This window comes from Magallana gigas, chromosome 10, assembly GCF_963853765.1.
Source record: "Magallana gigas chromosome 10, xbMagGiga1.1, whole genome shotgun sequence".
NCBI classification, from domain to species: Eukaryota; Metazoa; Mollusca; class Bivalvia; order Ostreida; family Ostreidae; genus Magallana; species Magallana gigas.
The window spans coordinates 19,058,738-19,080,770 of record NC_088862.1 but is presented as its reverse complement, the minus strand read 5'-3'; the positions used below and the strand labels follow the sequence as shown (position 1 = coordinate 19,080,770).

The 22,033-nt window shown below is 31.4% G+C and overlaps 1 protein-coding gene across 1 annotated transcript; it reads left to right on the top strand.

Annotated features, from left to right (window-relative positions):
* The first annotated feature begins 274 nt into the window (after positions 1-274).
* On the top strand, positions 275-21,235 carry LOC105326198 (sodium-coupled monocarboxylate transporter 1-like). The gene is made up of 18 exons (XM_066073135.1): positions 275-2,129; positions 2,253-2,481; positions 3,192-3,548; positions 3,733-3,801; positions 7,978-8,029; positions 8,406-8,473; positions 10,436-10,516; positions 10,745-10,818; positions 11,693-11,830; positions 12,602-12,737; positions 16,655-16,743; positions 17,113-17,225; positions 17,434-17,504; positions 17,779-17,865; positions 18,254-18,441; positions 19,785-19,885; positions 19,996-20,114; positions 20,740-21,235. The coding sequence occupies exons 2-18, from the start codon at positions 2,470-2,472 to the stop codon at positions 20,815-20,817; spliced, it is 1,833 nt and encodes a 610-aa protein (XP_065929207.1). The 5' UTR covers positions 275-2,129; positions 2,253-2,469; the 3' UTR covers positions 20,818-21,235.
* Positions 21,236-22,033: the final 798 nt, after the last annotated feature.

Here is a 22,033-nt window from a genome sequence, read left to right as displayed (position 1 = left end):
GTAAAGCCAAAATATCATAGTTTGGAAGTTTATTTTGTGCAGGTGAGGAGGGTAGGGGTAAACAAAGTACAGTTTTTACAGCAGCAAATTTTTTTTATCGTATACCAAGTACAGTATAGTTAGCCAATTGTAATTGTAAATGATAGGTGTGATATAAAAATTCTTTGCTCGATTAAAAATAATAAACATTTTTTACCACCACTAACCAAAATCAAACAATTATTAATTATTTCATATCCCAAAGTTGTTTCCTTATAGTATTTTGCTTGAAATTGAAGAAAACAAATAAAATAAATATAATTATTTATTAAGATTTAAAAATTTCAATGAGGTTGCTATTTGTAAGCATGTTAATTGATTTATTGAACATGTGTTAAAAATGACGAATGATTTGAACAACTTTATTGATATGTTTTTGAGGAAATGAACTTTGTTTAATTTACCTTTGCCATCACCAGGAACAGACATACATGTATTGTAGTTATGTGTGCCAGTTTACTCACTGTCAGAATTGTTTTCTAAAATGTATAAGCAGATATAACGTTCTGAGGAAATTAAATATAGGGCCTAACCTTTCGGTTTCATTCCACATTTCGTTGGAAATTTAAAAGATGATCACTTAAAGATTTAATAGATCATTCTTCAGTGTAAGTTTCTTAACATTTTGTAAGGAGCTGAACATCCATCAACCAGAATAAAACCTGTTTTTCTTGACGAAAAAGCCAAGTGGCGTTCTTGAATTAATGAAAAACGTCCAGTGTGATTTAACAAAAATTCCATTAGATGCATTTTTACAATAACAGAATCAGTATAACATGGTATAATGATTTTAGATTGTAAATCTAGGAAATTATTGAATCTAAATTTTATAAATAATAAATTAATAATCCCAACAAATTGTTTTTGAATTGACAGAAAAGGGCGATGTTGTTGACTAGACGGAAGTCTGTGTGTGGTTTTGACTCCTTATGTAGTTCTAAATAAGTATACCGACCTTGGCTCATGAATCTTCAAATTTCAAATTTATAATTCAAAGAAATAAAAGATTACAAAAGTATACAATTTAAAATATATAACATCATAGCGTTATTTAGTTTAGGGCATGCCAGCATAAAAATCGATGAGTCTGTAATCATCTGTACGATAAAAACAATTATATGGCACTGATCAACGGTTAATTATTGATAATCATACTTAATACTCGTCTTCTGCCCACTATCTTTCCTACACGTCATTTTCATTATATATACGTATCTTTCATCTTCCGGGAAAGTTTTTAATTTACACTATGATTACTTGACCAAGCAAGTTATAACGTTGATGGCTTGTGTAGCAAGCAATACGCATAAGCCAGCGAGACGTTGTTGCTCAAGTAGGCGACGTAGCGTCTTGTTATCTAAAATAATCAAATATTTTGTCAAAAATGTTATTAACACCAGGATTGGGAAATTCCCAAATGTACATGTAATGGTAATGCGTTGCAATGTATTACATATTTTCAAACTAATGTTATCAATTTGTAATGCCACAAATTTAACATAAGTAATGGTATACGTAGTGTAATGCATTACTTTCAAAAATCTAGTGTAATGCTGACAAAACATGGCTTTGATTTGCATTCCAATTCTTATTTATGCATGTTTATTTTCAAAATTGTGATGATCTGGATAACTGAAATTGTATTTGATTAAAATTATGAAAAAAGGATTTTAATCCGTTTTAAAATAGTCAATATCATTATAGCTATAACAACACAGTTAAAGAACATGTTTTAAGAGTGTTGTATTTAAGAGTTTAAAATTATTTGATTTATTTACTCAAATTAGTTGTACTTTCAATAAATTTTTTACTGTGAAGAATCCCCTGCGTTTCTCGGTGATGGACTACTACGAATTGTTGGATTATCACTCTGTTTGTGACTTTCCACGGAAAAGGTTTCTCCAAAAAAAGCTACAGTCATTGTACTACTTGAACCTGTTTGAATGCAAACAAGAGAAGACCTAAACTGAAGACGACTCTGCAGCAAATATAACAAAGCTGTCCACACATAAAAATGCCCAGACAACAAAAAGAAACCCTTACCAAGGAACGCCACAACGACCTTGTCAGCATATACTATCTTCCTCTAGGTAGAATGCTTACGTTTTTCATATTTATTGTTAGGCCATTATAATTTACCGAATTGTCTACGGATTTTTTTGTGTTTGCTCTGCTCCTGATTTTTATGTATTTTCTTTGGTTATTTGATTTAGAACACTGTTTGTTATCGCCACATTTCATTCAAGAGTTAATACCTGGAATTCAAAGGCATGCTCTACTTTCAAACTCAAAGACTTTCGAAGAAGATTTCGTCATGTAACAACTCCCTTGTAGACAACTCGCGCACAAAAGTGGCAGCTATGTTACGCAAACATAAAAGAACAGCAGGGGAGCTTTAGAAATCCAGACCTCTCAGCCCAAGTATAAGTGATGGCTACCGAGGTAAGGTGCATTTCTTTACAGCGACAATATGAAGATGGCCTCGTAACAAAACTAGACAAACCTACTGGTACATCCTTCAAATGTACTTTCTAGTATTTTGAAAATCTATCAGAGTTAATAATTGCTAAAACAGATTATCAATATAATAGTTTATTTCCTTAAAAGCCTTTAGTCATATAATTTTTTACATTTTTAAATTTTCGTGACTTGCGATGTTGGAAGCGTACGTCTACACTGGATTGGAGTAATCTATAAAGCCACTAATTTTTTAAAGCGACATTGCACATGTATGTTGTTTTACAAAGCTACAATTTTTCTCAGAATAAGGTTGACAAAAATCATTACCCTACAATCTTAGCGACAGATGTAGAGATATATTTATTCAGATCTACGTATACAATAAACACCGAGCAAGTACACTAGGTCAACATTAGTAACATCTTCTACCAAAATCTACAATCGATGACTTAGTTTCATATAAAATTGTTACGTCGATTTTGAATTTTGTTTCATGAAATTAATTTGTATACTACATGTAGTATTGGATTTCGTATTTCGAATCTCAAATAAGTTTGCGTATTGCTACGGCGCATAATCACGTCAGACTGACATCAATAGTCCTATCAACCATATAACCATATAACCAGTTGTGATACTGCTTTTTATTATATACTTAGTAATAAAACAGGGTTATTGGCATTATCTTGTAGGGCCGAAAAGGAGAAATGCTGCAGGAAACAACGTTTGGCGTGGCAGATTACGTTGTATGTGTTCTTGCGTTGTGTGTATCTTTGAGCATAGGACTCTACTATGCATGCACTGGGGGACGCCAAGTAACGACGGCAGAATATCACCTTGGAAACCGAAATTTAAATTTTCTACCAGTTATGTTTTCTTTGATGGTAACGTCACAGTCGTCCATTTTGATTCTGGGGGTGCCTGCAGAGACCTACCTATATGGTTTCCTAGCAACATTTACCGGCGTTGGATTTTGGTTTGCATACTGGTTATGTGCCAGGATAATAATTCCTATTGTTCATCCATTAAGAATAACCAGTGTTAATGAAGTAAGAAATCGAGGTTTTATTATTAATCCTTGTCTGCTTAAAAATTGCAGAAGTTTAAAATGAAAATAGGCATTATTTTATCTAGCATTATGGAAATGAAGTTGTTACATATAAAATATTTGAAAATAACGGAGTGTGAATTAATTTTCATAAAAATAATCATCTATGTTTTGTTTTATTTTAGTACTTTAAACTGAGATACAAAAACAACACTGTACGCATTCTTACAACCATTCTTTCGTTTATATTTTGGGTGAGTAATCTTCCTTTATAGATTTAATCGAGATCTTTTAACACATTGTACATTTTTAATATTTCGTAAGTTGTACGATTACAAGTGTAGTAGTAGTGTAGAAATTTAACAGTATAGGATTTGTGTGTGTGTGTGTGTGTGTGTGTGTGTGTATGAGAGAGAGAGAGAGAGAGAGAGAGAGAGAGAGAGAGAGAGGCAGACAATAAGGCAATGAAGTGAAGTTTTGAGATACCTAGATAGAACCAAATATCTTAACTACTCTTGTATGCTATGTATGTATTCAAAAGTTTCATAAAACTTTTTAGTATGCAACATTGCCCCTGAAAAACAGAATAAGGAACTCTGTAGAATAATAATCGGGGCCATTTTCGACGTAGACCCCAGTCATTATTCTACGTAGAAAGCATACCCATTTTTCTGAAGAATAATTGTCATTTTCATAAAAATGAGCTCGATTCACGTGAAGAAGTATAATGACCCCCTTAAAAAATAATGTTTTTCAGTATCTTTTGTTTTGGTTTTAAATATGTAAAAAAGTCTCTACAATATTGTACTTTTTATTGCACATGCAGTACACAGAAAGTAACGGAACTTATAACTCATATACAAATAAACTTAAAATTAAAGAATTTGCATTTATGTATTCAAGAAAAAAAAAGAAATTCTTTTATCACAACAAGATACTTTGGTGGCTGTTAAAGGATCCTATAAGCGGCCACCATAAGAATTGACAAAATGACTCATCACAACGAGTAACATGCATCTCATTATTACGAATGAAAACACATTGAAATTATTTCAAGATACAAGTCACTATATAATGAAATTCTGTTTATTTGCGATGACAGAATGTACTCTATATTGGTGATGAATTGTATTTATTTAAATTATTTCCCACACAACTAAGTACTAGGAAACAAGTGCAGTACCATGAAGTAATTATTAAACCAAAATTATGAAAAGCGCAATCCACTGTTAGGAATGATTACTCTAATGGCATATTATTATATCTTAAGCTCAAAAATACAGTTCCTTCGTTTAACTTTCAAAAAATACATGAAAAATTCATATAAAATAACTGAAAACCGACATTGGTCTCTGATTTGTGAAATCACATTAAAAAAAGATATCTTATAGGGCATGACGGTCGTGGCCATTTTTAGACTGTATAAATCTCCTTGAAGAAAAGCTTTGCATAAAGATATAGGAAACTGACCAATTGTAAAGCTAAATTTATGGACCTTGTTCTTTATTCACGTTAGTATGTGGACATAAATATCTTATGTTAACGTTTAAGGCCGATCTGATGTTTAATTTTTTGACCCCAAGAAAAATTAAAATGACGTTGTGATGAATTTGGGGTTGCTCAGGGTCACTGGCTTAAGCAAGTTTGTCAGCTTACCAGGAATGATCTAATGATGTCTATGACTTGATTTACTTTTTGATGAAATTTCAATGGTTTATCTTTTTCCCCATAGAAGTAAGAGTAAATGTCTCAATAATTTCCTAACAACCCCCGTTCTATTTTTAAAATTTATTGATAGCATTATCGATATAAAAAACGTGACCGACGAACAACATTCACTATCCATGTTACGAGGTTTTACTGCGCTGCAACATCTGTTTGCTAAAGTCTTCGTCTTGCTACTTTAAAGATCATTTAATCGAAAACAGATTTATCGTATTGGATCATTAATGCTCTGGGTGTCTGCAAAGTATCCTTTCTTCTAATATCGGCGTTCTTTGTCTAAATCTTCTACCGTTTTAAATTACTTATTCCTAGTATTTTAGGTATAACAGTATCCTTACGTTTACCTACGTGATTGTACATTCCTTCAACTTAATCCGAACAGAGAGCTGGATATGTTGTTTAGTTTGATAAACTAGGACTAGCAGTCAAAGCATGTAATGTTAATTTTGAGAAAATAATACATTTTCTAAATTAAGAAACTTAAATATGGATAATGGTTTTAACAATATATAAAAAATTAAATAACATATATCGTTCTTATATTGTTTAACACAAATATTAAGTAAAATACATTATATTAGCAAACGTCTTTGAATACAACCCTGGTATCTATAAACGACATTTAAAATCTGATTAATACTGCCATATTCCGAAATAACTTAAACTTTGATTGGATTTTCATATACTAGTAAGTGTACCAGGCATTCATACTAGTTATACCAGTTTTTAAAAAGAAGAAAAACAGCTGGGTTTTTTTATTACCACTCTCGAAAAACACTGGCATTTATAAACATTTAAATCTAGTAATCAATACGGCCATATTCCTACATGACTTTAGCTTTCTTTGGTTTTTCAATGTAAGTGTCCCAGGCATTCACACTCGTTTATAGCAGTTTCTAAAAGAAGAAACAACAGCTGTTTTTTTTATTACAAATCTCGGAAAAGTAGTTTGATGATAAGGAAAAAAAAGTCATCATCAATCTGTTACATTCTGCATACAGAAAGTCGGGAAGGATGGTCCTTTACGCATACCGTATTGCACTTGACAGTTCGTTACAGATAATATTCATTATAAAGTCTATTTGAGACAAATTACATCCGTCAGGTAAACAGCGTTCGACGACACAGTCAGTGTATGACCGAGCTTTGTTATACCAGTATTCAATGTTATGAACCTCTGGCGGATTTAGGGGGGGGGGGGGGGGCGGGGGCCCGGGCGACCTTTTTGTGATCAAAATTTTAACAAAATATTTAAGACCTGTAGATAAAGAATGTCAAAACAGTTTTTGTTGTTATTTATCGTTCTTACAATATGTCAGGTCTAACTAGAATAGCTCATAAAAGTGTCTTTTAACACCTTAAAACCCGGGAGCCCCGGCCGCCCTGGGCCCCCTTTTCAACAAATCCTGGATCAGCCACTGTGAACGACTGTCAAGAGCAATTTTGCTTCAAATTTTCAAACCAATTCTTCATTTACAAAACAGTGTTGTTTATTTTTATATAATATTTAGCCAGCTTAATTTACAAGAGCTTGGCATTTTGTTTATGGTAAAAACATCGGAGTCGACTTCCATACCTCTCCTCCCATGGGAACATTTTTAAGTTTACACGTCGAAAATTGAATCTATAACGAGCTCCCAAGTCTTTGTGAGCAGGTAAAAATTATAAAGAAATTTCCCTACCCCCCTCATTTTTTGACGTCTGGCCATTAAAGGGTTTTTTTCTTCTTAGAATAAACAATACGTAGTCATTACTTAGGTTTATCAACGAAATCATCTACTAGTAGTGCCTATTCAGCAAAGCGAGCGTAATATAACAAAAGGAGCGTAAGCGAGCGCATCATCTTTACTGTGTGTACCTTTATGTACATAAAAAGACTTAGCGAAGTGTTCCACTAGGCAAGCTGACGAGTACTTCAAAACAAACACAGACATTGCTTTGATCAAACTGATGTTATATTTGTAACAGAGTATCCACAGTTCTGCCCAATCTTTCATTTGCTTTTGTTGCCCCCTCCCCCTTCCCTCGCCAAACATGAATTCCACACGTATCGTTCCTAATTTCTTAAATTTCTATGTAGCTATGGGCGAGGTCAAAATTCTATATTCAGTTTTCAATGTGTTGGGGTCGTAGATCTACAGATCTTGAATTGTTTTCTACTGTAGAAAAAGGACCCTACTTGCCATAACTTACTGACTCTGGGTCAGTTTTCTCCGAAGATATTTTACTCCTGGGTCAACATTCTACGGGGATCACTTTTCGTCGTTACTTTGGCCCTATTCTTAGCGCTCTTTTACAACATCTCATTGTATACAAATAATATTTCGTCCTTCATCAAAAGAAAAAAAATATTTTGTACGTTGCTTATTTATCACCCAAAATGAAAATTTCCGTTGTATTTGATGTTTGATAACCAGTTTTAACTCCTAATTATATGCTGTTATACATTTTTCAAAACACAATAAACTTTTGCGCCGAGCAAAGCGAGATCTCATATTTAATAACGGGGACATTTTTCTTGGTTATGTCCATTACCAACAATTTTAGCGTCCAGTAATAATATGTATTAATTTCTAAAAGTTTAAGCTAATTCCAAAGTATTTTTGATTTCAGGATGTTTCGAATGTTAAGTGGTCAAAACAACTTTCCGTTTTTGTTTAGGAAAAGAAGCTGTGTAACATTTGAAATATTTTATAACATTTCAGTTTATATATCTTGGCATCGTTACTTACGGTGTTTCTACAGCAGTAGAATCAGGTATGTATAACGTAGTAACCTTATATCAAGCCTTTCATTTTGAGGATAATTTATATTTATTTCTTTTTAATGCAAAAACATATAACTTACTAATACCTACTCTCATCTATTCTGTGTAAAATTATCTCCCATATTATAAAATGATTAAAAATTGCAAACTTAAAATAAGCATTGGAATGATTTCCTGATTACCTTTCTTCCTTTATTTGCCTTTACAAATTAGACCTTAACTGTAGGTTAAAGTTTACAGAGCGTATGGCTTTTCGTATATTTTATATGTTTTGACCAGTGCTTTATTTCCGTGTCAATTTTTAGAATACCTTCGAAGATGAATGAAAAAAATGTTTTAGTTGAATTCTTCACTTTTTGTTTCTAGTTTTGGGAGTGCCAGTTTGGCTGTGTGTAGTGATTGTGTCAGTCTGCAGTATGATCTACACCGCAGTTGTGAGTACATCTCATCATAATTAGTATGTATCTTTTTTTAATCATACAGTCCATACGGGTTGATCAAAATTGTAACCAGGATCTCCAATCACACCTAGTGTTGAAACGTTTTTGTTTAATTAGGATGTCATCAGTTGGACATGATTTTTGTTTATTAAAAAACTAGAACCATATCAAAGCAAGATGGCTGTTGGAGCACAAGTGAAAAGTATTGCTTTGAAAAATCAATATGGCTTGAGCTAAGATATTGAATGATGTCAAAATGGAATCACACACCTCTGTTGTAGCTTTCATCTACCATAAGTATAGAAGCTATTAATTATGAAAATTACCTGTACAGATATATCATTAATTTTGAGGTCAACAAGTCGAGGGTTAAGGTCATCATTTCCTACATTTTTAGGGATGCAAATAGCAAGTGTTTCTATAAATAACATAAATGCAAAAGTTAACAAAACTCCGAACAGCATCAAAGTAGAAGCTTCCGCTGTACCAAATAGTGAGGTGTTTTGTCAAATCTATTGTTATTTTTGTTTGCAAATAACTTTAGCGATTTTTAAAGATATTAATTACGTGCTTTGGAAACAAAACAAAACGTAACAGTCTTTACTAAATATTACGCATAACTACACATTAGAAGAGATCGGCTTTCAGTCCTTTGATTTCCGTCTGTAACAATATTGTTTCCTGTCTAGGCAATATCTTTAAATGCATTAGAGTTTTAGGAATGAAAATTAATATTACAACTTCTAATGGCATAAAAACTCTATTGATTTCTAGGTCACAAGGTTAAAATTCTATATAAAATCTTGAATAAAAGTATGAAACTTTCACTCGATCCCCATTGGTGTTTTCCCTTAAACTCCATTATAAATAGATTTATCCTTACATAATTGTGTCATAAATTATTTCACCAATTATTTGATTTTAACAGAAGTTGACTAAATAATGCACATGCCATCGGTCATTTGTAAACAAATCGATATCCAAACTGAAAAAATGAGTTAAAAAAACTAATAAGAATTTTCACTGTCTTGTTTTCTTTTAAGGCATCATAAGCTGTATTTTTAGAATTTAAATTTGATGCAAAAAAACCTGTTATGATGGTGATAGTTATGCCTATAACTTAAATCTTCATAATTAATAAGGTTTGAAAAAAAATCATTATTTGTCCGAAGAAAGATTTCTCTACTACTAACAATAAAATATCCTAATTTTTGAAGAGGAGACGGCATAAAGCTTTAGATGGTTCGACACACCAGTACATTAAACCCCTGTCACATCGGGACTGCGTCGTAAAGGCGATCCTGCTGCTTTCTAAAGAAATGTGAAACGCCAAGGTGCACACAGTGGGGTCTCATACAGCGATGCAACAACGAGGCATCTTCATTTGTCGCGTTGGGATCGCCTAGATCGCAATGCGACTGCGCGCACTTTGCTTCATGTGACTAATTGTTATTTTTAAAATTTTATCCAGATTTTAAAGAAATTAAAAAATATCGATGTTAATTTTTATGGATTTTTTTTAATGAGAAAGTTATAACTTTTACCATACCAGCTTTGGCATGCATATATTAAGCATCAATTTAGACCAAATTTTTAACCTCTAAAATACCCCGTTTGCATTCAAAACCATTTTCACTGAAAAAAACAATACAAAAAAACCATAAAACAATAAAAAGTTTTTATCGGTCCATGTTTTATAAAATCTAATTAAAAAAAATATTTTTATTAATCCATCAAATAAAATATGGTGTGTCGAGGAACTGTATTAACTTCCCATTAAAAAAACCCAACATTTTTTATCCATTTTTATTATTAATTTGAAATTTATGTAGAAAATAACTATTTAACAAGAAATATCCATGCATTTGAAATTGCATCTCATATTGCACCAAGAGGGGTAAAAAAAAGTTCTCTATCTTAACTTGTAATATTTATACAAGTAATTTTTTTTTACAGGGAGGCATTAAGGCCGTTATCTGGACCGATGTTTTACAGTTCAGCATCATGGTAACTTCAGTACTGGCGATACTAATAAAGGTATTAACACTGTGCGAGCGTGCTTGTGTGCATTTGTATGGAATACAGTAATGGTTTTGCGTTCTTTGATATATCGATAGATATGTTATTACACTGACTGAGGTTTGACGAGCATATTTTTGAGGAAACACTACCAATGTTTAAAGAATACAATAACACAAAATTTAATGCTTTCTTTTATGTTAAGATTTCCTTTTATTGGAAATTTTATTATAATTATTTTGATAGGGATCACTGATAGTCGGAGGCGGATCTGAAGTAATTCGTATAAATTTAGAAGGAAAGAGGCTGGATATTTGGAAGTATGTTTACAATTTGGTTGCATATATGAAATAAATATTTATTATAAGTTTCTTAATCGGTAGTAAACACACCTTAAACTAAATAGGTTTATTAGGAATCATATGAGTTTACTTATTCTTGACAATAAAAGCGTTTGAGGTACTTTTTGAATTTTTTAATAACAAAGGCATTTATAAAACTATATAGTTTTATTAGGTATGTTTCCTATCAAACATTTTCACAGTTTTTGAAAATTTCAATTTAGGAGCGAAGAAAAATCAGAGAAACTGGAAAACTTGTTTTGGTTGTAGAAAAAATATTAGAGCTCTAACTGTTAGCAAATGCATCATAAAATTTGTTTACTAATTCTTTACAATATAAGAGTTCGAGTAACTTTTTCAATAACAAAGACATTTATAAAAATATAGATAACTTTATTTCCATATTATTTCAATCCATTAAAAAAAATCATTATACATATTCAAATCGTAACCAAATGATCAAATTTTCAAAAAATACACCCCCAACCCCCAACCCCCCCCCAAAAAAAAATCAAAACATGAAAATAAACAAAAACATCAACAACAAGAAGGTTAAATGTTTATCATTTATATATTTATTCGTACTTGAAAGGTCGCTTTGAGATAACCTACTTAGGAATGTTGTTACATGTAGATTAAATTGCTTTTCTTAAATACTGAAAGGTCACATTCGAATTCATGTACATTCCAAACAAATTTATTCATAGTTATTGCATAAAAATTATATTCTGATTCAAAATATAACAAGCCTGTTTGAATTTGAAATATATCCCTTACACCATGTTCTTACTTAATGTTATAAGCGATTTGTTTAGAGAGCCTTTCTCCTATGATAATGTTTTCCACATTTCAGTTTTAAATTTGACCTAACTCTTCGATACACAATGTGGAACATTGTGATTGGAAACACTGCCAAACTCCTCTTCTTCCCCCTGTCTCAGTCCTCCGTACAGAGGATTGGGTGTATGCCTACATTGAAAGATGCATACAAGTAAGTTATATTCCTTAATTATTAACAAATAAATATTTATAATAAAAGCGTACGGTAGATAATGGGAAAAGATGAAATCAAAGAAAAGAATTAATAAGTTGAGCCGAAAATTACAATGACATAACCGTACTATTCAAAAATAAGTTATATATCGATTTTAATAACCAATTATATATTATTACATATAGTACTTAGTAAAAATATACAGGGAATTTGCAAATGCGATTCAGCTAACTCATTTGAAGACTACTCCAAATATTAAATTATACGAAATGTCGAAATAAGTAGGCGAAGCATCGCCCATTGACGGCAGTGTTGCCGAATATTCATTCTCACCGAATTTGAACGGACATAGAGATATATCAGGCAGTCACGTGCTATGTTTAAGCCAATGCAAGTGTGAAACTATGATCCGTATCAGACCCTTTGCGGAACTTATCTAGTTTTACCTGTGACGTTTAATATGTGGACACTTTTTACGCCACCGTTAAAATTTAGTACAATGATTCATACGTCACAAAACAAAGTGACGTAATTCGCGCATTATTTTGTCCTGATTGTACTGAGACATAGAAAATGCATTCAGTTTTTATTAATACTAAGTATGTAATAAATACATGTTTGATAATACACACCCTTTTCCATATTACATCCTATTACGCCCTTGGACCTTAGTCCTCTGGCTGATATTGGTGTCCCAGACTGATACAGGATGTAATATGAGAAAGGATATGTATTATTCTCAATAGAAAGTTTTCATTTATTTTACAGAATGTTTTATATTGTTGCCCCCTTAATGGGCCTTACTGTCTTTTTGGCGGGAGGAATGGGTCTTGTATCATACGCCTATTTTGTTAAAGTCAGATGTGATCCCTTGGCATCAAAATTAATAAAAAATCCTAACCAGGTATGTACATACATGTCTACTGCGAGTGAGTGTTCACGTTTAGATCATATATAATATAGATTATTACATGGCATTTTTTAAAATGCATTTTATATTAGCCCGAGGACGCTGTAAATCTGCCAAGCTCCGTTAAGCTAAAGGGCTGAGATACTGCGATCACATCCTATATTAACCCTCGGTCGCTGTTGCGGGCTGTATGTCGCTGTATGTCGGCCCTATCCTGTATGTCGGCCCAATCCTGTATATGTCTGAGGTCGCTGTATATCAGCCCTCGAGCCCGGAGGCTCTCGGGCTGATATACAGCGACCAAGAGCTAATATAGGATGCAATATAAAAATTACTATGTTACTATTCTATATCATATACTTATAGAAAATATTAATAAAAGAAATAAACATCAAGTATTGAATAATTATTCTTAACAAACAAGGAGATACAGTTTAAAATGTTTGCCCTAAATATCAAAAAATGTTCCAATCTCATGAAAATATGCATAAAATATCTTAAATACATGTGTATATAAAGTACCAAGTTTTTCATCGTTATATTTTTCAAAATGAAATAATGACCTGAACATTTTGTCATACTCTATGATGTAGTCAAAATGATGAAAAACAGCACATTTTCTCATAGTTTTTTGAAGAGGAAAATGAGTCCACAGCGGTCGCTCAAGACGAAATTAATATGTTTTATGTGAAATGACATGATAAAGATATAATGTTTCATAGTGTGCGACGGCTGTGGACATTGTTTTCTATTCGGTTAACCATTGAATTCTACAGGTAATCTCTGCATCATATATATATATATATATATATATATATATATTGCACCCCTAGAGTTTATATCACACAGGTAGGCGAAATGCTTAGGGTAAAGTGTGGATGGTAATCGTGTTCAAAAATTCTGACCTTGTAATCTATAAAACTCGGATATAAGCACTCGAAAGTTGTCTCCGCAGACCTTTAATGTAATTCTACCTACAGATGTACATTTGCAACTTTGAAATGCTGTTTGTTATTTACATGTAACCTGTCACTATAATACGCATTTTCCACCGGTAATCTCTGCATTTTATCCCCGTTTTCTAAAATGGCACAGTTGACATATTACAAATCAACAAATGTATAGTCTACACGTTTGTCGAATTTTGACATAACCATATGTGGAAACAGTGACGTCACGGATAGCTGAAGGAAAAGGCCTGTCGTACTCGCCGGAATGGGCAGAGAATACACAAGAAATATTACATTTTATCTTATTATATCTGGTTAACAACGTTTTTTAGGAAATACGATTTTTCGAAAAATAGATTATGAGCTCGGTATCAATTATATCAAGAGAATCCAGAAAATATGTGAGTGAATAATGCAATCGATATCAGATATCTTAGAAGTGGAAAATTTTACATATCATGATCTCTTTGAATGTATAACCGCATAAACCCCCCACTCCCCCCCCCCCCCCCCCCCGAAGAAGAAAAAAATCACGGGTCAATGGCCTGCTGGTTAATTTAAAAATGGGTTATCAATAAGGATTAATACTAATATCTGAAAACAGTAGTTTTGAAAAAATGTTTTGATTTCGGGTAATAATTACTGGTTATAAGCACGGCGTCCTGAATGTCGATTCAATCCAGACACCCTCAGTAAAGCTGGTTAATAAAAAAAATCCAGAAAGCTTTCCAGCTTTGCAGCCACTTATAAACATGTATCCATTACCGTAAAGCAACTGCTTAGTTTTGTAAGATTACTGCCGTTACAGTATATATGTATATTTTAATTACTGAGTAAAACTCTATTAGTTCATATAGGATTAAATCTATTTAACCCACCTGTTCCATAATTTCAGAAATTCGATTTTCGAAGAAAAAATTTATAATAAAAACATAAACATACTAGTATCCCTTTTTTATATCTTCAAAACCTTTCAATTTTTGACAACATTTTTACTTTAATTAATGATTTTTTTAACAAGTTTTATAAAAACTACAGCTTGTTTAATATTTATGATGCACTAGCATAACAAAGTCATTTTGATATTTGAAAAAATATATAGATACATACATTTTTTTCGAAAAATTACCAATTTTTTTTGCAAGTCGTTTAATTAAAATTAAATGAGGAATATAAAATTTACTCTCAAAATTCTTAGCATTATGGTAAGCAACGAAGCTACATAGGCCTTACGGCAATCTTCAAACGCTATGCCGCACAAAGTATATTCTCCCATTAGAAATTTTTTGAGCCGTCTCATTTCCAAGAAAAATTTCGTGTTCAACATATATTTTCCTATTTGATATACATGTACATGTCAAATTATTTCAGCGATATTAGAATGGATATTGGGCATTTCTTTTTTTAGTGAAAGTTTACCCTTATCGTATGATCCATGACCCGATGTCCACGGGAATTATATATAACAGAAACTAGCGCATTCGTCACACCGACACCCATTTAAACATACATTCGTCTCTTCTTGTTTGGTGGAGTTTCAATCATACCTCAGTAACTTTTTTTTCAAAATAATATTCTCGACCCAAAGAAAATATTATCGTTCATAAGAACAGTGTAACTGAATATTATAAATGGTTATTTTAGTCCATTCCGGCGATTACGGTATGCCTTTTCCAGCAGCAAGGCATTTGCCATATAAGGTCATGTCAAAATTCGACAAACTTGTAGACTTTACAATTGTCAATTTATAACATGTCAACTGTGCTATATCCGGGGATGAAGCCATACATGCAGAAACTTTGGATTTAAAATGAGCAAAGTTGAAAGTTAAATTAACTGAGTCAAATTTTAAAGATCAGTTTTGTGCCCGAGTGTTTGTAGGTTAAACAATCACAATTACACATATTCATACTCTGGCTCACAACACCAACACGATTGTATATTTGAATTTACAATTTTACAGGTCTGGATTTTTCAACACGACTACCCTTCATAGTAAAGAAGGTTAGAAGGGTATTTATTGTATAAGTTTACGATATAAGACAAGTATTCCTTTTAAAGGAATGATCAGAATGTGATATCATCGATAAGCTTCGTGTTAATGCGGAAGCATTACATTACATGTAATGAACAGGTAAGTAGGACATATCGCACCGTATTGTTGATTTCTGAAATAACAGGAAATAGATAAACTTTACTCTTAGAAGGCGAAGTAAAGTGTACCTCCGATTAATATTCTAACGTTTGTAAAGAAAAACATGATTTAGAACATTGTGTGACTGTATAAATATTTTAATATCAAGTCAAACGCACTAGATTATTGTTTTGGTAATCTTCATGTAACTAAAGATTTACATGATGTTGTCTCTGCATAGTAAATAAAGAAGTGAGAAGCGCAATGTGTACCCTAATAGTGAAATTTGCTGGATGCCTCATTTGGACATGACTGTGTCATAAATGCCATGTCATGATATTTATATCATATACATGTACTTATAAAAATATAAAAGAAACAATAAAAAACCATCAGATGATGAGTGATTACTGTAAGCTTTTAATACTTAAAAAACTTTTAATAGCTTTTAATATTCGATTAATATGCAGATATATGTTCTTAATTTAAGAGATATTTAATTACTCTTACATTGTAAAATATCTCTTTTATGAAATGGTTGTGGTTTTCAAAGTTGAAGAGGGACTCTCTTTCACATTTACAGATAACAGGCTAACAGATAACTAGAATTAAATACATTTTTGAGTTTAAGAACGAGCTCAAAGTAAACAAAAATGATAATTTACTTTTAAGGTAAAAATAAATATTTCCTGAAGTTCAAAAGGGACATTTTTAATTCTAGCAGAAATAAACGCTTTTAAATTTGTCTCTATTCTCTATATTTAATAAACTTCAATTTTATGAATCTTATTTTTACAATGCAATATCATATTATATATTCACATCAGATATTACCCACCTTGGTGACCGAGATTTTTCAGAATACACCGGGGATGACCGGACTTTTTATTGCTGGACTATTCTGCGCTTCATTGAGGTCTTATAGAGCTTGCTTACTTTTCACAATGTTTACTCCATTTTTGACAGTTTAAAATTTCAAAAAATACTTTTATGATTTGATTTTAAAAGGATCTCTGTAATAGAAAGTATATCGGGAAATTTTTATTCTGAAGGACAAATCGACATTAAAGTCTTTGTTTATAAGCTGAACTGTGTATCTTTATTCACTTTATTCATTTGAGTTTGATAACTATCAATTTTTTCAAAACAGTAAATAAAATGGCTAGATGTATTTGCCATTGTCATGTAAACACTAAACCGAAGACATCCCTTCTTTTTTAAACTCTGAGCTATCTTTTTAAAATTGATGGCGTTGTCCCAGCTAAATTAATTTACATCCTAACAGTACAGTGTCGAGTGGGTATGCAGCTATATCTTCAATGACTCTTCAAGATATCATCAAGATGAAATGGCCAAATCTGTCCGAGAAAAGATTCACTATTTCTTCGAAATTAACAGGTAAAAACATTATTTAATTAAACAAATTATAAACGAATAATTTTTTTTTGCTGTTATGTGATCATAATTGATATTCATTGGCAGTAACAAAATTATCAAATGAGCATTTTATAATTGTATATAAGAATATGAAGAAAAGTATGATAAATCCTGGAAAATTGATATATTATAATGCAAGATTATAATATATATCTATTTTTTTTATTAGTTCTGGTTATTTCATTTTTATCTACGGGAATGGCATTACTGCTTGCTAACATCAAAGGAAGTTTACTAAAGGTAAAACATGACACGCTCTCGGTACAAACTGATATTTTTAATTCAATCATTTATCTTAACATTGTCGTCAGCGTTCTGAATCTCATTCCAACTTTTCCTGTATAATGTGCAAATACATTTTAGAGTAATTTAAGTTCAATATTTTTTTGGGTTTAACACTAACTTTATTTTGATTTATTTATTTTTGAGGAACGTGGTAGGATTTCTGAAATAAAAAAAAGCAGGTATGTTAAGGTTAAGGTTATATGCAGCATAATCTCATACTTTACTTTAGCTTGCCCATATGGTAATGACAATACCTACCGCTCCATACACAGGGATCATTCTCTACAGTATCTTTTGTACATCTGCCACTTCAGCGGTAAGATATAGCTAACAAAATACAAAAAAAATGGTTATTATGCAGCTTCGTACATATAAGATATGAATGCTCGTTGAGGAAGTTATGATAGAAACAAAAAAATAAACCACCTTTTCCAAAAAAATGAATAAATTTTCTCACCTTTTGTTCATGTATTTATATACTTTGTACATTAAAATTTTTTTGAACATTTAGGAACTGTTGAAAATCATTAACTGCATAACATGTATCTAACATGTATTGTGAAAGGGTTTTACTTGTAGCTCTTAATTGGACTTAAAGCTTTGATTAATTCAGCATAAAATGATTAACAGATGTATCTAATTTTATGATGATTTTTATTTATAGTTAAATGCACACTAATAAAAACTTCTCTTCGTTTCTTTAGGGGGCGTTAGCGGGAGGCATCGTGTCTTTAGGGTTCTATCTGTGGATGGCAATCGGTAATATTGTTCTCAGCCCCCCTAGTGTAGAGAAAAAACTGGCGACAGCTCCACTAGACATGTGTTTTTTGAACAGTACTCTGGTATCTTACAATACAACTATCGCTGCATCTACATCAAGCCCCATACCTTTGTAGGTTTACATGATATTGTTATTAATTCTATACTGTTTGACTTGAATTGTTGATTTTTTTTAAATCATAAAGATGATCATTAGTATAAACTTGGATAAAAAATTTCTATGTATCTTAAAGCCTAAAGAAACATATTGTCATTAACAAAATATTTTTTGTTGGAAATTCTCTGAAACTGTTGGACATAGAAAGTTGCAATCCGATGTTTGAATAAATGTGGGTTTCTCTAAAAGGAATACTTGGCATTAAAATATGTTTTTTTTTAAGAATTCGGTTTCTTTTTTCACTAAATGAATTATTTTAATGTGTCAGAAAGAGAATCAACCAATGACAAGTTTCTTACTACCATAAACTGGTTGCGTTAGTTTCTAAACTTTCTTTTTCTAAATAACTAAAATCCAATTTTAATTTTTATCATATCTATCAATTACTAATCTAGATCATACGATTTTTTTTTTCGCGCATATGATTTCATTCCTGAAAAAATCAGAAGAATTGACGAGTAATATTTTTGTACGTGATCTATAAAAACTTAAAAGCCAACCAATTACAGTTGCTCTAGGTTAAAAGTAGATCATATAGCGTAAAATTTAAGTGAATAAGAAGATGGATGATGTGAAATGATATTACCAATTAAGGACACCACATAAAAGAATATTTAACGATTAATGATAGGGAAAAAGTTATATATATATATATATATATATATATATATATATATATATATATATATATATATATATATATATATATATATATACAAAAACACAAAAAGCTCAAATATGTGAAAACAACAATTTGTGATATAAAGAATAATCCTTTATTAGCAGCAAAAGATTATTACTAAAAGTGTATAAAAAGAAAAATAGTAGAGACAAAATTGCAATTGTACCCTGTTGTTTAGAAGTGCTAAGATGTATTAATTTTCTCATTTAACTACTGTGAAATTAACTTAAAATTATGTTGTAAGAAAATACCGCAATCCAATTACAACATAATCTGAAATTTGGTAAAATTAACTAGCTTAGGGTAGACAACCCTGTGCAGAAGACCGAGTTCACTAAAAGATTGATAATCATTGTACTCACCCGAAACCCGATTCACAAAATTGCATTACGTCCATTCTGCATATCTCTGCAAGCAACCGATTGTTATAGTTTAGTAACATACAATAAATTATAAAGATTAAAATTGCAAAGGAAACGTAACTGCCAAACGTTTCGTGATACTACATTTTATTAACCATTGATAAGTTCTATATATTGTTTTTTAAGGCACAAACTATGGTATTTATTTCAAATACTAATGTTTGTTAATACTTTACTTCTAATTGTAATTGCAGGGAAGGCTTCAATCAGATCTATGGCATGTCTTTCCAGTGGTTTGATTTCATTGCTATAATCCTCGTCTTTGTTGTTGGGTTGATTACCAGCAAAATTGTTGGTAAGTAGTTGCAATAGATATGCATTTTTCTCACCTTTCCTATGTTATTTGCATATTTCTCTGTCATCACAGCCTTATTCAATGGGAGTTAATATATTGCTCCTCGTTAGGTGTTCCAAGGGAAGAAGACGTCGATGCCAGGTATGTTCTGTGCTTTACGGAACAATTTTTCCCATACCTTCCAGAAAAAGTGAAATATGTGCTATCTTGTCGATCAACAATACCAAAGGTACCTATAATTTTACACCTATTCTTATTCCTTAATAGTTTTATTTGTTGTGCCTCTGCCTGTGATAGACCTTCTATATTTCGAAAATTTCATTGTTGGCACAATTAAAACCTGAAATTGGAGTGTTCAACAGCCCCACAAAGTTGCTTTGCGGCGGGCAGTAATAAGTTTGTATCAATCGAAATGTGTTAAATGACATACTAGTACGTTGTTGGGGCACGGACGGGATTTGCATCATGAAAATAATTAACTGCACGTACAATAATTGAAACATAATGTAAATATAAGTACATGCAGGAAGGAATCATTACTTGACTTTTTGGAGATCATTATTTTTTATATGTGATCAAATCTAATATCATTAAAGCATCTGAGCTTTATTAGATTTATTCGCGCCAAGATCGTAATGATTTCACAAAAGTGGCAAGTGACTCCTTATTAAAAAAATTATTCTCTGCTTAATAATGAAATTAAATAAAATCAAAAAAGCTATGGATTCTTATTGAAAGCAAATTATGGCTTGTTTACTGTACATGCTTACAGTTGAAATAATTTTAGTTGAAAGATTATAATTCTTTGTAAATTACGTTTAATATTTAGTCATGACATGTAAACCCACTTACAGAGAAGAAAGCAGATAAAAGCCGAAGAACGGCGATATAATGTAGAGATGGATGAACATGTACTGTGTGGCCCTAATTGAGAAAGAAAAAGGAAGATTTCAAAGAAGACTTTTAATTTGTCATTCTTGTTTAAACGCTTGAAAAATGGAAACTAAAGAGGAAACGCCTGTAATACAGTGATTCATATATGGATAGTTGTACGTGTATATGCAAAGTGAATAGCTTCAAGTTAATTGTATGCTGGTATATGGTGACTGCCTCTCTGTATAACAAATGTACAACATATATGCTTCTTAAATATACTGCTATAAACTTTTCAACTTTCATTATATAATAACATTTTTCTGGGGATTTTTGTGCATTTTTTTGTAACGCTTTCATGCGAATTATTTTTACTCCTTGAATTTTTTCTTAATAGGTAGTAATATGTTTTGGCTGTTGTAATTATATACTAGAGTTAAAATTGTATTTTCTATTAGCATTGTTTCCTAATCTTAACTGAAACATTAAAATCTAGAAAGTTTATTTTGGTTCACATTGTTTTGAGGATGTTTGGAGCCTATAAAATCATACTGTGAAAGTGCTATGGTATGCAGTTTAAAATAAACATAAATTATTTTTATTTAATTTGCACATATCAATTCACTTTAAATGCATGGTGTACCATGACTGTGTCCAGGAGGGAAACTGTTTCCAGAGGGATTTGAAGTTTTCAGAACATATCGATAAAAATTTCACATTTTAAAAAATGTAATATACCACTTAATTTCATGTACTGTGCATTTTTTTTTAATCTTTTGTGCTAATTCTTCATCAGCAACATTTATTGTTCCACATTCAATTACTTTTTGTACTTGAAATAAGCTAAACATTTATCTTCGTAAGCTTAAATCTTAGTTCTGAGTATACATGTATATTAGAAATACATAAAAGATCACTTTTGGGGTGTTTTTTTTTTTACATCTAAGTCGTTGTTTTAACTAGGCCATGTCTGCATATACAAGTAGCACATTACCATCCTTCCGATAAAGTGTAATAATTAGACACTCACTTCACGCGATTGAAAATTACACAGTCAAAAGATATCATTTGCTCAAAACATGACATTTGATTTACGTAGAACAATTTTCTTTACATCAAATATATGAGGGTATTTTCATGTTTAATGTGACAGCTGTCGATGAAGCTATTATTTGAGGATTATTAAAAATACGTTTCTACTAAGCATTCTAATCATTTCTATAGAATACAAATGTGGTGGAATTTGATAATAAAAGAACAAATTGCTTATATAAT

Excerpts from the sequence above, each read along its gene's own strand:
- LOC105326198 (XM_066073135.1), top strand. Across the intron at positions 8,030-8,405 it reads TTCTACAGCAGTAGAATCAG|TTTTGGGAGTGCCAGTTTGG; the intron begins GTATGTATAACG and ends TTTTGTTTCTAG. Across the intron at positions 17,866-18,253 it reads GTACATCTGCCACTTCAGCG|GGGGCGTTAGCGGGAGGCAT; the intron begins GTAAGATATAGC and ends TCGTTTCTTTAG.